Source organism: Corvus moneduloides, chromosome 16, assembly GCF_009650955.1.
Source record: "Corvus moneduloides isolate bCorMon1 chromosome 16, bCorMon1.pri, whole genome shotgun sequence".
NCBI lineage: Eukaryota > Metazoa > Chordata > Aves > Passeriformes > Corvidae > Corvus > Corvus moneduloides.
Genome location: NC_045491.1, coordinates 27,112 through 43,847, shown reverse-complemented (window position 1 = coordinate 43,847; position 16,736 = coordinate 27,112). Strand labels below are relative to the sequence as shown.

Below are 16,736 nucleotides of genomic sequence, written 5' to 3'. Positions count from 1 at the left end.
TTCACAGTACAGTTCTGAATATGAAGTGCCAAAGCAGTGTGTTGCTTAGGACTGTATCAGAGTAAATAAAATGAGCAATTAAAGTTCCTGAAAAGACACAGGGAGACGTTAAAGCAATTCCAAGAAGCATTTTTTCCTTTTAAGCTTTGCTCAGTTTATTCTAAATAGATGAAGTAGTTGAAATACACGTGGCAGGTTCAAGCCTGCGAAGAGTCAGGGACTTCTTATGTGGTAGGTACCATGAACAGGACAATAGCTTAGTCATGTTTTCCCGCTGAAATACAGACGAGAAGTTAAGAAAGTTTACCTAATACACTATTAGTTAAAAATAATCCCTATAAACCACTTTCTAGACATGTTGATTAGAATACAGGGTTGTTTATTTTTTAACTTGTAACTAAGCTTCAAGCTCCTTACAAAATAATTTAACATTCCATACTTACCTAAAAATTAAATAACCTAGAGCCCTCGTGCATAAAAAGACCTATAAACCTGCATAGAGACTGATGTTTGCTAAGCACCAAGTTACAGGTGAACAAGACGCACTCAAGTATTTGCAAGAAGATTTCTTTATACAAGATGTTACGACTCTTTGGGATTATTGGGCATTTTTATTTCCTGTTGTATTTTTGTTTCTTCTGGACTGCTCTCGTCAGTGCTTTCACTGCTTTCAGTGGCTTCATCTGGATTGCTCATGCTGTCCTCCTCAGAGTCTTCCTTGCTTTGTGCTAGACTGGAAATATTTTTCAGGATTATAAAGGCAAAATAACTTACAGTAAGAAAAACAAGTACTGAAATTAAATTTCATTACCCTGAGGAATTGACTGGCCTGTTGGGATTAGAAAATTCTTTGTCTAAGTCAATGTCAAATGGATCTGGAAAAAATAAGGAAAAACTGCAGATGAAAAAAGCATTTTTTTAACCGTCTACCTTCATTTTCATAGATTATTGGCAGGGAGGGGAAGGGACAGAAAGTCTGGTTCCCATTTCTCGTAAGTTTATCATAGTTGTTTGATGAGAAACCAGGGGAGGTGCGGAAATAACCCAAGTCCTGCCTGCCCATTCTAGGCTTTTCACTCTTCCCTCATCCCCTGGAAGGGGTTCAGTAGCTCTTTAGAGGTAGTCAGATTGTATGAGTAGGTTTCTAAGGCTTTGGGTAAGAAAACATGGATGGTCTCGAAATCATTAAATTCTAAAAGGGCTATCTCGTTAGCTGATGTCCACTGAGAAGTGAATTACAGCTGTCCAGGTTTAGCTCTTGCTGAGTAAGGGTGGGGCTGGGCTTACTTTGGCTGAGGTAGCTGGAAAGAACTGTCAAACCTCAGAAAAGTTAAACAAGGTATGATAGCCTAGGTTCTGCAGTTCAACCAGGAAATACATAGGATTGTAGGTGGGAGTGTGCTTTAATTGGCATAGTCGTGTTGCCCCTTAAGAGCTGTCTTCAGTTTAGTCTAACTAGTTAGGCTTCCACCAAGCAAGAGGATGGTTTAATTCAGCATATGGCAAAGAAATCAAAGTTAAGAGCAACTAAAGGCTGTTGACTATCTTCTTACAGCCCTGGCCTATTGGACAGGGCTTAATCACTGGGAAAGGAAAACGCTAATTAGGATAATTTCTTTACGTATGTTCTTGATTATTTGCCTTTCTTTGTGCTGTCTTGCATGAGACCAAGCACTCACTGTGAATACGGCCTGAAATACTGGGATTCCAATAAATTACTGGAAGAGTTTGGGAATAAAGTACTTGTACTTACTATAAATGATTTTAATTATCTTTATATGTCTGATTTTAAACGTCTTGATTGGGGACTATATAAATTAAGTCAATTAAAGGTCCTTCACAGCTTTATGTGTAACTGACTTGCTGTCTGACTGTATGTGTATCTTTCTCTCATAGTTCCTTCTCAATTACTAGTCTATTTACTCTGCTTTTAACATCTGTATATAAAACAAGGAAGCATCATACTTTCTTTTTGCTCCTACTTCTTCTAGTTTGGTTAGTTGAATAAGGGTAACTGCTTCACAGTTCAACTGTGAATACACTACTCTATATATTAAATTGCTTTCGTTGAAAAAAATGGGCGAAGAGCCACACTTAGCACAGTATAAAGACAGAACACATTTCAACAAAGCATTTATCTTCCACCTTCTGATATTTTCATGAGATTTAGGTTAAAGACTGTAAAGAAACTGCTTAGAAAAAGGGCAGGTGTAGTATAAAAAGGGCATGTGTAGTATTTCTGTGTTTTTATCTTACCTACTTCTTCATCTTTTTTTTCTTGGACACTGGCTAAAAAGTCCTTCTCAATGCTTACAATGTCGTCCTGGCAATGACAAGCTGCGTATTTTTCCAAGAGATTTTTGTTCAGGTCAATAAATGCCTTACCCCATTTAAATTTCCTTAGGAGAATGGTGGCTAGATCTGGGAATCCTAAAACAGAAAATAAATTATCAGTTATCTTCTTTAGTGTGAGATTTCACTCGGCTTACACGTTTCCAGTTCAGTACACGCCTACGTATCAATGCAATAGAGAGACGTTTGCCAGTGTTTCTTTCAGTGTTTGGAGACTAAAACTTTTGGAAAAACTACAAATATTTTCAAATTTCAGTTTAACTTGAATCATGGAACTGAATCCAAGAGTAGTTCATAGCCCTTTAGTGAGTGTTACATATTTTGTACAGGTAATGAATGATTCAAACTCTAGGTCCCACAGCCCTTCAGTACGTATTGTACCAATTGCACATACAGTGTCTTCAGAAGATAAAGAGTTGTCTGCAGTATGGTAGAGCATTTATCTTATCAAAGTTCAGTGATGAGTCTGCAAAACATCGGGGGGGGAGGGGGGGAGACAAGCAATTTCTTTTGTTCTTACCCGGACCTCGCCCTATTAACAGCCAGCTGCTACCTGTCACTAAGGCAAAGGTGCCTAAGGATTCGTCTTCTGTCTTCTGTCTTTTTTTAAAGTTTTTCTGATGTTACGCACCATCCCGACAAAATGAGGATTATCAGTTTGTGTCCTGTTTAGTAGCTGACATGAATACTCCACAGATACCTCAGTGTCACCGATACAAGCACTTGGAAGAAAGCTAGACAATCTAATCCCAAACTCAAGAAAGTGATGACCTGTGTGACAGCATTACAGTTTCTTTTGTCGCAGACCATCTCTTCTGATTTATTAAGGATGTAAGAATTGCTAGCAACGTACTTCACATCAGACAAATTGAGCCTACCGACAATGCAAAATGCTGCAGCAAAAGCTTCCACGCAGGACAGCTTGCACGGCCGACCATAGTTTACAGGATTTGCAGCAACCAAGTAAGGCAGCAACCGCAGATGGCCCCCTCTCATTCTCTTAAAGGGAGTTTCTTCTAATTTGGCCCAGGAGCAATCTATGACTGCAATTCCACTCTGAGCAATGACACGCCTGAAAAAAAGAAACGCCACTGTATTTGAAAAATTGTCACCATTACACTGATGAAGTGAGAATTCAAATTGCTGCTTTATATTGGCAACAAACTTGCATATGACCCCTGCTTTGTCAATCAAAACCCATGTGCCTTACAATAACCTAAAACAGAGATGCAATGAGAAAGAATAGTAGCATGGTTTTCCTCCAAACATGCAAACGGCAAAAAAAAGGTTTATCCATGTGTTTCAAAATGAAATGTGAATACTTCTAGGTTTAAAAATGCTACAGAGGAGTGTGATTAATAGTAATGTTCACATCTTAAACTACACCAAAGTTCAGAGTTAGGTTCTCTGCTAGCTTTTAAAGACAAATCTTTTCTCTGAGTAAGTACACCTTTATAAAAGTTCTGCAGGCACATTTGAAGGAAATTCTCATTTCTCCAAAAAGGTTTTCTGGTTAACACATTGCGTTCTCTAACCGAGGACCTTAAATATGGAACGATAAAAGATACAGTAGCTACAGGCCCGTGCTCTGAAGTAATTAACCTACAAGATGTGCACCTTGATTTTTCATTGGGATCTACAGATGCTTTTCTCATCTGATACCAGCTGTGTAAAAATGTTAAGCTGATTTGATAAAACGGCTCTACTTCTCATGTTCATGCATGGGTGTAATATAATAAGGTCAATTTTATTCCGTATCAGTTTCGGCCGTGAATCAGGGCTTAAAATGCTCTCCCTAATACAGCGTCAGGACCGTGTTTGAACCAAGTGCTCTCCCTCACAGTCTGCGCCTCTCCACCCCACCTTCGGCCCGGGTTTGCCAACAGGCACCGGAGCCCCCCACCTGTCAGCGGGAGAGACATACTCCGTGGCCAGCGGGCTGAGGATGACGCCCGGGAATCTCTGGCGGAGGCGCAGGGTTCGCAGCAACCCTTTCCGGGCTAGTTTTCTCCCGGTGCATTTCTTGGGATCGCAGTGTCCGAGCTCCCACATGGCAAGGGGGCAGGGGAACTTGGCCTCCCGAGCGCCCCCATCCGCGGCCCTCTCGCCCTCCAGGCAAGCTGAAAACAGCAAGTGTACATCAGTGCCCAGCGCCGACGCGGCAGAGCCCGGCGGGACGTGCCTGCCCTTGTCCGCGTCCCGCGGCGCCTCACGCACCTCTCAGCGCGGCCTCTGCTTCCACCGCGAAAGTCTCGAGGCTGCGAGCCCGGCTGCGAGCCCTGCGCCGGCTCCCGCGGCGGCTCCCGCGCCGGCGGTGCTCCATGGCCGCGCCCGGCGGAGACACCGCCCCGCTGCGCGCGCACTTCCGCTTCCCGCGGCACCGGCGATGGCGGCCCGGCTGCTGCTGGCGGCGCTGAGCGCGGCGCTGGGTGAGTGCGGGGGCCGCGGGGCGAGCGGGCGCGCTGGCGGCTTGGTCCATCCGCCGCGGCCAAACTGCTCTCTCCTCGCAGGTCTCTTCGCCTCGGCGGGGAAGATGAAGATCGTGGAGGAGCCGAATACGTTCGGGTACGTGGCCGCCCGCTCGCCGTGTCCCGCGCTCCACCCGCACTCGGCGGGTTCGGGTCTGTCTGCCGTTGTGCCCGCTCCAGCCCATTTCTTCCTCCGGAGATGGGGCGCCGGGCCGGGGCGCTGGGCCGGGGCGCTGGCGCAGACCCCGCTGGTGGCCCGCGGGCAGCGGCCATCGGTATTGGGACGCACAGGTAGGGGAGGATGTATGCGCGGCCAGATGCGTAACTCACCCTTAAACGTTTAACTTTCCTTCTTTTGAAAGGTTGAATAACCCATTCTTGCCTCAGACAAATAGGCTGCAGCCAAAGATGTCCCCATCTGCAGTATCAGGTATATGCAACCGTTTTGGGGGGGTGGGGGGGGGGGTTGGTACGGTTTTTATCATTTAGCAACAGTTGTTTGCAATGCAAATAATCGACTTTACGCACACAAAACCTAATTTGGCATGTGATTTTAGAAGCATCACGGAAAATAAGCACGGGCAAATGTGTTCTATTGTGCTCTGAAGAGTTAAAACCTAGATTGACTTCATTGGTGGTTCCAGGTCCCAGTGCTGTTTATACTGGTTTTGTGACAGTACTATCCATATGTTTTTATTCTGTGTTTTTTCAGCCTGACACAGATCCTTTTGACCCACAGTAAACACTCCTTTCTTCTTGACGTCCTTGATGTCATTGGGATTATCATATGAAAGTAATCCCATCATCTGGTAGTACTTAATACCCAAATATAGTTTTTAAAAAAAGTCCTAAGAGTAGTCTTGGAGCCAGTCAGAGGGCCTCAGTTTCACACACAGCCTAGGTGTTGCAACATAAATACACCACTTAAGCAAAATGAACAAGAATGTAAAAAATTCTAGGCCATCTGAGGAGGAGAGCAGATAAGCACTGAAGGCAGACTAAGCAAAAGGGAGTAACTCTTGTCTCTCTGCTAACCTTAGGCACAGACTTAAACCTTGTTCAGATTCAAGAAAGGCATTTTGGTATGGCAACATTGAATGTGACTATGCTTAATGTTTTTTGTCATGTTTTATAAACTCAAATCAAATTCTGCATGTACTGCCTGTGAAAAGTGAAATAATTAGAAATGGGATTAGTAATAGAATGCTGAATGGGAAGATGCCAAACATAGCAGGAAAAAAGGGCAACACACCAGAAATCCTTTTTTCTTTGTTGTGGGATTGTACATGTAGCCAAAAATTGGGGGTATATATGGAACACGAATCTAGGGCATGGACCCCTGCCTTGCACAATTATTTCTTTAGCATGGAAACCGTACTTGCTCTTTTCTTCTACAAAATAATTGGGGTAATAGTTCTGTTGATTTCTCTTCTAGAGCATCCTAATTGCTAGGGCACAGATTTCATGTAGCAGAGGAGCAAACCCTTTGGCCAAGCCTATCTCTAGAATGAAATGCAAGATCATACAGTCAGGAAAACACTTGGGAAAGAGAACCTGCCTGTATCCCAGTGGTTAAGGCATTCTGGAGGGCATGATTCTGGTGGTCTGACCTTTGTTGGTAGGATTGCTTGTCTAGATACTTGGAAAAAGTACCCGTGCAGTCCTGACAGCAGGAGTTAGAGCCCAGGATGGGGTTTTATTTTATATGCTTTGTAATCTCTTTTCTTCTTTCCTCGTAAGTATTTAGTAATTCCAAGGAAAATTTCCTTATACAAGAGATACTGAAATACTCCTCTAGCACGTACTTCAGAACTTTTGATGCTCTTTTTAATGACAAGTTAGTTACCTGTCTTGATTGCTTTGACAGCAAGCCTTGTAGTCAATACTACAAGAGTAGAAGTGCAGCTGCTGACCTGTCTGACAGCAAAAGGTTTATCTTGTTGAGTACTGCCTGGATCAGACCACGAAGGCAAACGGTGAAAAAGAATATTCAGTTTGAGAATCTCAGTGAAACTGAAATACGCAGTGCTGTCAACATTTTGAACAAATGGACTTTACTAGTATAAACTTGCAGAGTTTGAATGACTTTGGAGACAGACAGCTGCCAAGCAAGAGTTTCAGTGATTTCAGTGTTAGACTTTGGCATGATCTGCACTGATGATTCCTTTTATGGACCTGGCCTCCAAATGTTTATTTTTACACAGGTTTCTTATTTTTGTTTTAAAAAGAGGTTTATCTATTTCACTGGATAGTGAGAATGAAAAACGTCAAAGGTCATGATGCAAACCGGTATAGTGCTAGTGAGAACTTAACAGTAATTCATATGAAAGATAAAAAATTCCTATGTACAGCAGAAAACTAAATTTGTCACATGCTCCTTGCACTTTTGTCACCGCAGAAGCTTGCTTAAATTTAACCAAAACATTATTTTTCCTTTATGTCATGTTGTGATGTTTTTAGGCCCTGCACATCTCTTTAGGCTTGCTGGCAAGTGTTTCAGTTTCATGGAATCCACGTGAGTAATGGATTTGGATATTTGTTTCTATATACTTACTAGGAATTAACTGGTTTTGTATTCCAGTCTGAAACGTCTCTTATTTTCTTTTTCCTTTCTCTCATTTTAAGGTACAAGTATGAGTTTTGTCCTTTCCATAATGTCACCCAGCATGAGCAGACTTTTCGTTGGAATGCCTATAGTGGGATTTTAGGGTGAGGCATTTAGACCTTTTACGTTTTAGCTATGTTGTTAGCAGGCCACTTCATAGATTGTAAAAAAGGAGGCAGTTTTAAAATTAAGATTCTTCTATTGGTCAGCTTAGGTCATGGTAGTTCCCAAGGTATTATGCATAGAAGGACCCTGTCTTGAAAAATTCAGCTATTTTTTTGTTGTTGATAAATACTAACACAGTATTTTAGCTGGAGACTGATTAATAACCAATGCCAACTGCAAGCGTGATATGTTCATGTGAGAAATTCAATAATGTCTGACTGCAGCTTATATTAGCACAGATTGCATGTCCATTAACTATTTGCAGTTTGACTTGAATACAAAAATTACAAAATGAAAAAAGTGCTTTATGCCTAATGGTTGTTAAACATTATAAGTTATAAAACGCTCAATGTAGACCCAAAAAAAAAGTATCCCAAAGTATTTAAAGACCCTGGATCATAATACCACCGGATCATAATACCTAAAATAAATCTAAGTATCAACCAGAGCATTGCTTTTCTAAATATTTTGCATATAGTTGTCTCTTTTTTTCCTATGTGCAAAATGGTAAGCCGGTATGTGAGAAAACTGGTACATCACCATGCTGAGGGTATCATTTGCTTTAGGACTAGCAGAAGTAGACTAGTTTTTGTAGGTGCTCTCACCAGCTCTAAAAATCCTGCAAACAAACTGAGTTGCACAGGGTACTTAGCCTCATGGAATTTGTGGTGGGATTGATGTATTAACTGTATTTTACTGGACTTAAACACAGATTTCTAAGTGCAAATGGTTTCCAAACTGAAATTTGATCCAAAGCTCTGCTCTCAAAAAGTGCTACTGACGTGCCCTATATAGCAACCTGGGTAACAAACTACACTGCTTCCAAGGCTGTAGGAAATGGAAATACTCAGACAACAAAAATGAAGTATTTACACTTAAATTGAACATGGTATGAGGGCGTTCTTGATTTTCTTCCTGAGGGTTCATCCTTTTTTTTCCAGTAACTTAAAACAAAATAATGTCCTCTTTTTTCAGAATCTGGCATGAATGGGAAATTGACAACAACACGTTTGTTGGAATGTGGATGAGGGAAGGAGACTCCTGTGAAACTAAGAGCAGACAGACAAAGGTATAGTAACTTTGACTATGCTAATTCAGACAGCATGACTCTACATACACTTGTGAGACTACAAACTGAAACATTCCTACCCTGAAGAAGTCATCATTTAAGCTGTGATAGAAAACATAAAGACAAATTCCTGCAGGAACTACGTGAATGAATGGAAGAGGAAAGCTAGAATTGGGATAAAATTTTGAAGACATTTACTTATGTTTTCTCACTGGTTACTTACAACTCTTTTTTTCCTTGATAGAAATACGGTACAGTGCTTTGTAATTTGTGTCAGGCAAAATAAAGAAAAAGAGCTCTTTGTTGAATTTAAGATGCCAGCCTACTAAGAACATGCTGGAAAAAGGAGGGAAAAGAATTAGGCAGTTAACAATAGCATGCTGAGAAGCTAAAGTATGGTGTTAGAACAAGCACTAGGAGCATTTCAGGAATGATTTGAGGTCATGGAGTGTGTCCAGAGAAGGGCAGTGGAGCTGTGGAAGGGTCTGGAGCACAAGCCTGATGAGTAGCACCTCTCAACCCAGGTCTTTTTCCACCAGGCAGCTTTCCAGCTATTCTCGCCCAAGCCTGGAGCAGTGCACGGGGTTGTCATGACCCAAGTAGCAGCACTTTGCCTTGTTGAATCTCTTGTGATTAGCTGCCAACTTGGCTGCCATATCCTGGCCAAGGTGAAAATGTTATACTCCAATGGAGGTGCCTGGTTAACATCTTTATTTCCCATAGAAGCTGCAGAAAGAATTAATATTTTTGTAGGACCTTTGATGTTGTGATTGCAATCTTTCACTGGCATTTCGTTTTGAAGACAGAAAATATTGGTGCTGCAAATCTGAAGATGAAAACATTTCTCTGCAGTCTGGATGTGTCTTGTATTCTTCAGTTAGCACATTGGTCAGAAATAAAATTTAAGAAAGTTGTGCTTACGTTAGATGAGATTCTAAAGGGTGTCCTATTCACCCTCCTTTTTACTCTCATTCTTGCTGGAAATATGGTGCTTAGAAGTCCAAGGAACAATGGTAGGGGGGGAGAATCATTTCCCATTAGAGAAAACAATTTTCACATTTGGTAAGATAAATGGACGGTGTGCTTCCTACAATGCTTTTTCTGTTGGGGAAAAAAAAAAAAGGCACTGGAAGCTTTGACATGACAGTATTTGCAGAAATGCATCTACTAGCATGGGAACACAGCAAACTGATCATCAGTGCTGGTTTTGTTTCATGTAGACCTTTTGTGCTCATCTCTGTTTTTACTGATGTTTAGGTTCATCTTGTTTGTGGAAAGAGCAATAAATTGGCTTACGTGTCTGAGCCAAGTACTTGTGTTTACTCTCTGACATTTGAGACTCCTCTCGTGTGCCATCCCCACTCACTTTTAGGTAAGATTTAGAGAATATTTTGTGGAGCAGCTGGCATATTAACAGTATCCTCAGAGCGTACATTTTTAGGTTGAGTTTGTACCTTAATATAAATTTGTATTAAATGTTAACATATAATTATGAAGTGTATTTTAAATCCCAGTCATTATAACACATAGGTATTTCTCGAATAAACTGTCATTGCTACCTAGTGTAGACTCACAGAATTTTTTTTTTCTTGGACTGTAGGAATAAGCCCTGTGGTAGCTGTTATTTGACTTACATTACAAAAAAGCTCAGTTAGAATTACACTGAGCAAAGGAATATGAGGCCTTGTATTTGGAAATAAGAAAAATTTCTGGTCATTCTCCAGAAACTTCAAACGTGTGAAGCGCAATTGAAGCGTAAGCCCAGTTCTTGAAAGCAGTAGAGACTTTGTACTGTATAGAAACGTTGAGTTCTTAAAACAAATATGCTTGCATGATACTAGGAGGAATTAACTAATGCAGGACAGTGCTCTAGGTTTTTACATGGTTTGACTTCTGTTTTTCAGTTTATCCAACTCTGACTGAAGCACTGCAAAGGAAGTGGGATGAAGCAGAGCAGCTTCTGTATGATGAACTAATAACTGACCAGGTTTATTAATTTTTTCCAACTCTATTTGGTAAAAAAACCAATTCCTGTCAAATAGCCAAACCTGCCTTCTGTAGTTTCTCCTTTCGGAGTAGATGCATTTATTCTGTGGTTGGCAAATAGTAATTTTCGTGTTCTGTAACTACTATATGAACTGGTAATGAAGCTTGAGGACTTGGAATGGACAGTGAAAATTACAAGCAGAGATGAGAGTTGAATAGATTGATCGATCACCTTTTGGAAACTTTCTTTTTTAGGGTTACAGAAAAATACTGAAAGAGATTTTTGAGGAAGCAGGACTTCTGAAAGCAACAGAAGAAAATGAAGCTGAAAAACAGAGTAAGAAAATAACTCTGGAATTTGAAACAGTGGAGACGTGCAGTAAGGTATAGAGCACAATATTTACAGTGTGGAATTAAATTGCCACCTTTTCACTGTATGACGGTATCAGTGGGGAGAGCATTATGTAAACGCCCTTGGTATTGAGCTGAATCTGTTCATGGCGTTATCTTTTCTGGTTTCAATATGTAACAGCCTGCATACAGTGTGATTTGGTATCTTTATTCTAGCCCCTAAGTCAAAAACAAACCAGCAAAAATGAATGCCCAGTAAGAAAATGGGGGTTATGAAGGAATTAGCATATGCACTTGGGTTATGAACACCTTGTAGGTACTCCTTCTGGGGAATACCAGTCTGGAGACAGGAAGGAAGTACTACTGAAGATACATGTGTAACCGACCTCGAGAAAGTTGACGCTTCTCTCTGTGGATAATTACCCAGACTTGCGTTAAGAATGCACTGGCTGTTGCACAACCAAAAGGCAGAATGGCTGTATTCATTTCTGAATTACTCTTGTGTATGTGAACAGTTCTTCTGCAACAGAATTGGAATGGGAAAAATAGAGGTAGAAGGTGTGCTCAGCCTAGAAGAGTGCGACCCGAACATCAGAAAAAGAGCATGGAAAGGAATTCATTCGTTACAATACAGAGAAGCAGTTGCTGTTGTCTTTTTATTTGAAAAATGTAGCAAAGACAAAACACCATGTAGTAATTCATGAATATAACCAAATAAAACCATGGTTAAGCTGAATATACTTTAATATAAAGATCACCATTTTGATCTGATAGGAGCTGGAACAGTCGTAATTTTTTTTCATTCGTTAACAATACAGTATTTAATAATTTGTACTTCTTTTTCTGGCTCCATCATAGCTTAATTGACATAAATTGGCTGTTTTGGTAACCACAGAATCTTAAATACTTATTATTTTGCTCTATCTTTATTCACATAAACACCAAAACACAACGAAAAATTTGGCTTCTCTGAGATTTCAGGTATGTGGTTTGAGTCTCAAAAGAACTAGGCAATCCCTGTCTCTGTCAGTTAACAGAAACTGCTGAGAGCAAAAACATGAAGTTACTAGGTCAAGAGTTGAGGAGGTCACAAATTTCCAGACTGCAGCATTATGATAATAAGAAAACAAGGGTAGTCCTGAAGCAAACTTAAGATTTTGGTCTATGATAAAATGCTAGTTACAGAGCAGATTTGAAATAGTTACAAAAAGCATTTGTAATTTTTACTCTTCGGTTTGAAAAAAGCTGGCTCCTCTTTTGGCAACACAGACGTATCTTTTTCTAAAATTTGCACTGTTCTCTTTAGTTTAACATCTTTAAAGCCAAAAGGCGTAACAGCTGTGCACAGAGGCATTTTTTTCTTAAAAGCCCCCAGTTTAGGTATGTATTTGTAAAGTTGGAGAACTATTGTAAATGTATTTTCTTTCTTAGGAATACAAGCAACTTTCTGAAGAAATAAAAAAACTGAAAGTTTTATTACGTCGGCATGGTATTGCATACAAAGGAAATTCTGGTGAGTTTTTTTTCGTAGTGTTCTTCTCCATGATTGTTTGCTCAGAATGTGAATACCCCAATGCTGTTTTCAGTTACAGCAACAATTAAATGATCTGGCATATATGGAGGTAAAATTCGGTAGACAAAGTTTTTAATAAGTACTTAGGTTTGATTCCTGTGCACAAGGACTTACTTTGTCCTCAAAAAATCTGTTGATGTCTTGAAATTGTAGTTTTATAGAAAAATTTTGACTGCTGTTGTAACTGAAGTTTGTCTCCAGTCCTTAAGGTGCCAATTTAAAAGGAAATCGGTATTACATGATTAATAGCACGAGTGTGTCTTTGAAGTGACTCCACTTTCTGTATATTAACCACAAGGCCTAATTTCTTTCATAACACTTGAAGTTTTCTCTAGATCTTTTTGGATTGTTTTTTTCCTTTTTTGAAATCGCCTGTTTCTTTCTTCTCTCTCTTTGATTTCTGTTAGGTAAGTACCATATCACATGCAGTTTTTAGAAGGAAAGACTGGTGCTGGCTTTGAAGGAGCACGGCTTATCTGGACTAATTCCAGACAAGTTGTTTTTTGATTTTTTTGGAGGGGTTTGTAGTTTGGTTTTTGAGTGGTTTTGTGATTGTTTGTTTGTTTTCCCTCATTCCTTCCAGACCATCATGCCCTTTATTACATGAACTATTTGTCAAGGGAGAATTGAATTTCTGGAAATATACATACATACATGAATACAGATGTATTTTCTTTTACAGATTTTATGTTCAGCATTGGCACTTCAACAAAACAACCTTTGAGCTAATTAAATTAGCTTAAAATTAGTGACATACTTAGTTTTTTTCTTTTTGCTTTGGGAAACTTTTCTAGGAAAAAACTCATAAAAATTTTGTGTAGTACGTTATCTGCACATTATTAACTATGTAATTTGCACAGTATTTCTGCCTGTTTGGTAGTTCTTTCATTATTGCAGTAGTTCTTTTCATTATTGCAGATTAGCACTGAATAATCAAAAGCAGAATTCACTTTAGATGACTTATTTCAAAATTATTTAGTGAATTCTGTGACAAAAATGTTTTGGTGTTTAAAAGCAAAAATAACTGATGTCTTATTTAAAAACAAAATTTTTCAGCTGGAAATACCAGTGTTGAGTACGTAAGTCACCATCTGGCAACTGCAGTGGCATCGGTTCTTAATAGCTCAAAGGATGACAAGCACCTGCATGGCGATACAGGAATTTGGAATTACACTGTATGAAGAAACTTGGGTGGTACAGACTGTAAATTAAGCTGAACGTGTATTATGCCAGAAATGGGATTTACCTTCTTGTGAGTCTTCTTGGCTTTTTGAATTTCTGCCCTAAAGCAAACAGAATGTAGTAGAGGGAAAGCACACCATTATGAGACTAGTTGGCTGGTTTCTGAGAACATTTGTAACGCTTCTTTGCGAAGACCAATATTTGGCACAAATTTACAGATTCTGTGTGTCTAGTCCCAGCTTTAGCTATTTTTACTGATCAAATGTGGCAACAGTTGGAGTAAACACAAACCAGCTCAAGACCAGTGCTGCAAGATGTAAGAAAAGTACTAAATACAATATTAAGGACATATTATTTCAATCTGTATGGTAAAAAGTTTTCTGGGCACACTTTAGCAGAAAAAGAAACGTTTTCTGCCACAGCAGCGCAGAGCACGCCACTCCACCCACTCGTGTTCAAAGGTTAATGTCGTATTTGGCTGTTGGGTTAAATGAAAGTTGGTCAGGATCTGACAGAAAGGTGCGATGAAACCGCTGAATTGTTGTAAAAGCACAGTTGTGCGAAGGGAATACCTGGCAAGTCTCTGTACGTAATGCGGAATAAAATGGACTCTTCCAACGCAAGCTATGGAAACGGCACTGTAGCGGTCGGTGAGCGCCATCTGCGGTCACCCTGCCGCCTCCTGTAGTGCGGCTCGCGAGCCCCCCAGTGCAGGGTCCTCTCGGCCTTGCCCCCGCCACGGCAGCCGCCACCCAGCTCCCGGGGGCATTTCCGTTTCCGTTCCCGGAAGGCGCGGGATGATCTGGGCGCTGGGCCGCTGGCGGTGAGGACGGGGGCTGCGGCGGGGGCCGGACCGTGACCGCTGGCGGTGAGGAGGGGGGCCGGGACGCTACGTGCGCCTTCTGCGCCGCTCACGCGTGTGTCTCTGCAGGGCGCGGCGAGCCCCGCTTCTGCCCGGGCCCCGCCGGGGACTGGCACGACGGCGGGACCCCGAGGGTGCGGTGGGCGCGCATCCAGAGCGCGGGGGGCCCATTCCCTTCTCCGGCAGCAAGGCCAGTCCGCGGTTTTGGAGCGTTAGTCGGTCGATGGGGAGCCACCACGAGAGGCCATTGGTGAAGGTGTTGCCTCTTTGTGTGCTGGGCACGGGGCTGTTGCTACGGTGTGCGTTCAGACACAAAACGGAGGTCGACGAGCGACTGGAAGCAGTTCTCTCCGGCCAGATCGCGGACTCAGATACGGCCCAAAAAAGCAATGCTCCCCTGGAGCTGCAGAAGGAGAACTGAGGACGGGAGTGCGGCTGTAGTGAAGGAGCTGCCAGAAGTTTGCTTGCATTCATCTGGTTAAAACTTGTACTGACACTTTAATGGAAGAAACCTCTTTTCCTAGTTTTTCGGCAGCCTTATCATGCAAGCTTGATTTCTTCATGCTGCTTTTTGTGCTGGTCTTGCCGTAGTAATTTACACTGGTAGGAAAAGGCGTCGTTTCCGGATTGCGCAGGTAGGGATGAACAGGATGTATTGCAAATCAGCTTGAATTGGAAGATAAGTTTTATACAACCTACCATTTTTCTATGGATCATTTTTCTTAGCGGATCGTTGTATTAAAAAATACCAAATGTGAATGTCTGTGAAATTCCTGCTTAAGGTGATTTTCATTTGACCTTTTGGTAGTTACAGAGCATGTTCCGTTTATATTGGAGACAGCTCTAAAGGAATGATCATTGATATGCGATTGTATTCTGAATTTTTTCTTTTTGTAATTCTGCTCATTAATGTAGAAATTACCTTCAAGGGTGCATGCTTTCTGGACTAGAACTTCTAGGCATGGTTGATTTTAGGTGGTCATTAGTGGCAGGAGAGTATTTTGCACAGAATGGAAATGATTGGCTTGCATTATGTTGGGGAGGTTTCATTGAATAATACGCTATCTAGGTTTTTTGTGCAGATTCATAGATATTCAAACTTGCACCCTCCAGAGACTTTTCTTGGAGAGGAGGAATGTAAAATACTATCGCGACTTAGTTCCCTTCAAAATTAGAGGGTTGGTTTTTTTTAAGTTTTCAACTATAAAAATGGAAAATCGGGTTTGTGCCATTAAAATCCTTAATTAAAACCCTAAAACCAACAAAGATGATAGCAGCTATTAAGAAAAGCTGAAGCTATGGAGAAAACGGGTTTGTGTAATACCAGGGATTAGTCTAAACAACATGCACTACTGTGGCTTTTGATTTTGCTGTAGAGTCCCTTAACCACATGATGCCTAAGTATATGAGTACACTTGATTTGGTACTGTCACAAGGTTTAATCTTGGTGTTCAATTTTACAACAGTAGAATGTTGCGAGTGAGATGCGTGGGGGCATCCTGGGGAATGACTGAAAGAGTGATCCTGGATTCCCCCCCCCAAATACATTGAAGCTCAGGTGTAATGCTTTTTGCTCCTGACTAGCTTTCTTGCTCCCTATTCTATGAAAACAACTCAACAAACGAGCTGCTGCTTTGTTTAAGGAAATACAGAGCTGCCCCGTCGTGTGTGCCTTGTTTTCGGGTGGTGATTAATAAAGTATCTCTACCCGTTAAACTATTCTCATAATCTCTTGCTCTTAAGGTGGTTGCAACATTTTGTCAGCTAAGGCTCCCTCCAGCAGCTCCTCGTGCTCGCTCTGCACCACCTCCGAGGCGCCGGAGCCGCGGTGGCAGAGGTACCCCGACCGCGGGGGAGCTCGGACCTGAGCACTCAGGGGGCGGGGCGGGTCCGTGTCTGCGCTCTGCGTTCCCAGGGAAGGCGATGTTAACCAGTGAGGAATGAGACAACTCTCAGAAAAATTATTAAGAACGGAAAAATTGAAAAATTACAAAAATCAGAAAAATACAAAAATTTGGGATCCTAGTGGCTCAAGAGGTATGCCCCAGGAGCGCAGGGATTAGAGATCTTCAGGCTTAAACAGCACTGGACCGCTGTTGGAAAAGCTTGCAGTGCTGGGCTAA

The 16,736-nt window shown here is 41.4% G+C and overlaps 3 protein-coding genes across 5 annotated transcripts; 2 read left to right on the top strand and 1 right to left on the bottom strand.

Annotated features, from left to right (window-relative positions):
* Nucleotides 1–117: 117 nt before the first annotated feature.
* Nucleotides 118–5,093, bottom strand: TSR3 (TSR3 ribosome maturation factor). The gene is made up of 5 exons (XM_032126349.1): nucleotides 4,570–5,093; nucleotides 3,231–3,424; nucleotides 2,257–2,430; nucleotides 812–875; nucleotides 118–733 (listed from the first exon to the last, which is right to left on the bottom strand). Exons 1-5 carry the CDS (start codon nucleotides 5,091–5,093, stop codon nucleotides 583–585), a joined length of 1,107 nt encoding a protein of 368 aa, XP_031982240.1. The 3' UTR covers nucleotides 118–582.
* GNPTG (N-acetylglucosamine-1-phosphate transferase subunit gamma) lies at nucleotides 4,235–14,370 on the top strand. 3 transcript variants are annotated; one of them, XR_004243393.1, is made up of 11 exons: nucleotides 4,235–4,781; nucleotides 4,863–4,917; nucleotides 5,183–5,250; nucleotides 7,281–7,335; nucleotides 7,446–7,529; nucleotides 8,566–8,659; nucleotides 9,917–10,031; nucleotides 10,564–10,646; nucleotides 10,901–10,982; nucleotides 12,428–12,509; nucleotides 13,626–14,370. XR_004243393.1 is itself a non-coding variant. In XM_032126180.1 (11 exons), exons 1-11 carry the CDS (start codon nucleotides 4,298–4,300, stop codon nucleotides 13,748–13,750), a joined length of 1,374 nt encoding a protein of 457 aa, XP_031982071.1. In that variant the 5' UTR covers nucleotides 4,235–4,297; the 3' UTR covers nucleotides 13,751–14,370. The 3 variants fall into 3 exon arrangements, 2 of the variants coding, with proteins under 2 accessions (XP_031982071.1, XP_031982072.1); XM_032126180.1 differs by having other exon boundaries at nucleotides 10,901–11,029; XM_032126181.1 differs by lacking the exon at nucleotides 13,626–14,370 and adding an exon at nucleotides 13,153–13,323 and having other exon boundaries at nucleotides 10,901–11,029.
* Nucleotides 14,371–14,493: 123 nt separating this feature from the next.
* Nucleotides 14,494–16,332, top strand: C16H16orf91 (chromosome 16 C16orf91 homolog). The gene is made up of 2 exons (XM_032126192.1): nucleotides 14,494–14,574; nucleotides 14,683–16,332. The coding sequence occupies exons 1-2, from the start codon at nucleotides 14,549–14,551 to the stop codon at nucleotides 15,032–15,034; spliced, it is 378 nt and encodes a 125-aa protein (XP_031982083.1). The 5' UTR covers nucleotides 14,494–14,548; the 3' UTR covers nucleotides 15,035–16,332.
* The last annotated feature ends 404 nt before the right edge of the window (nucleotides 16,333–16,736 follow it).

What these genes read in the sequence shown, in the direction of transcription:
- GNPTG (XM_032126180.1), top strand. Translation starts at nt 4,298, where the DNA reads ATGACGCCCGGGAATCTCTGGCGGAGGCGCAGGGTTCGCAGCAACCCT. An exon ending in TTCAGTTTCATGGAATCCAC is followed by an intron (nt 7,336 to 7,445) that starts GTGAGTAATGGA and finishes TCTCATTTTAAG; the next exon opens with GTACAAGTATGAGTTTTGTC. An exon ending in CCATCCCCACTCACTTTTAG is followed by an intron (nt 10,032 to 10,563) that starts GTAAGATTTAGA and finishes TCTGTTTTTCAG; the next exon opens with TTTATCCAACTCTGACTGAA.
- TSR3 (XM_032126349.1), bottom strand. Translation starts at nt 5,093, where the DNA reads ATGGCCGCTGCCCGCGGGCCACCAGCGGGGTCTGCGCCAGCGCCCCGG. An exon ending in AAAAAAAGATGAAGAAGTAG is followed by an intron (nt 876 to 2,256) that starts GTAAGATAAAAA and finishes TATTTTTTCCAG; the next exon opens with ATCCATTTGACATTGACTTA. An exon ending in AGGCCAGTCAATTCCTCAGG is followed by an intron (nt 734 to 811) that starts GTAATGAAATTT and finishes AAATATTTCCAG; the next exon opens with TCTAGCACAAAGCAAGGAAG.
- C16H16orf91 (XM_032126192.1), top strand. Translation starts at nt 14,549, where the DNA reads ATGATCTGGGCGCTGGGCCGCTGGCG. An exon ending in TGGGCGCTGGGCCGCTGGCG is followed by an intron (nt 14,575 to 14,682) that starts GTGAGGACGGGG and finishes GTGTCTCTGCAG; the next exon opens with GGCGCGGCGAGCCCCGCTTC.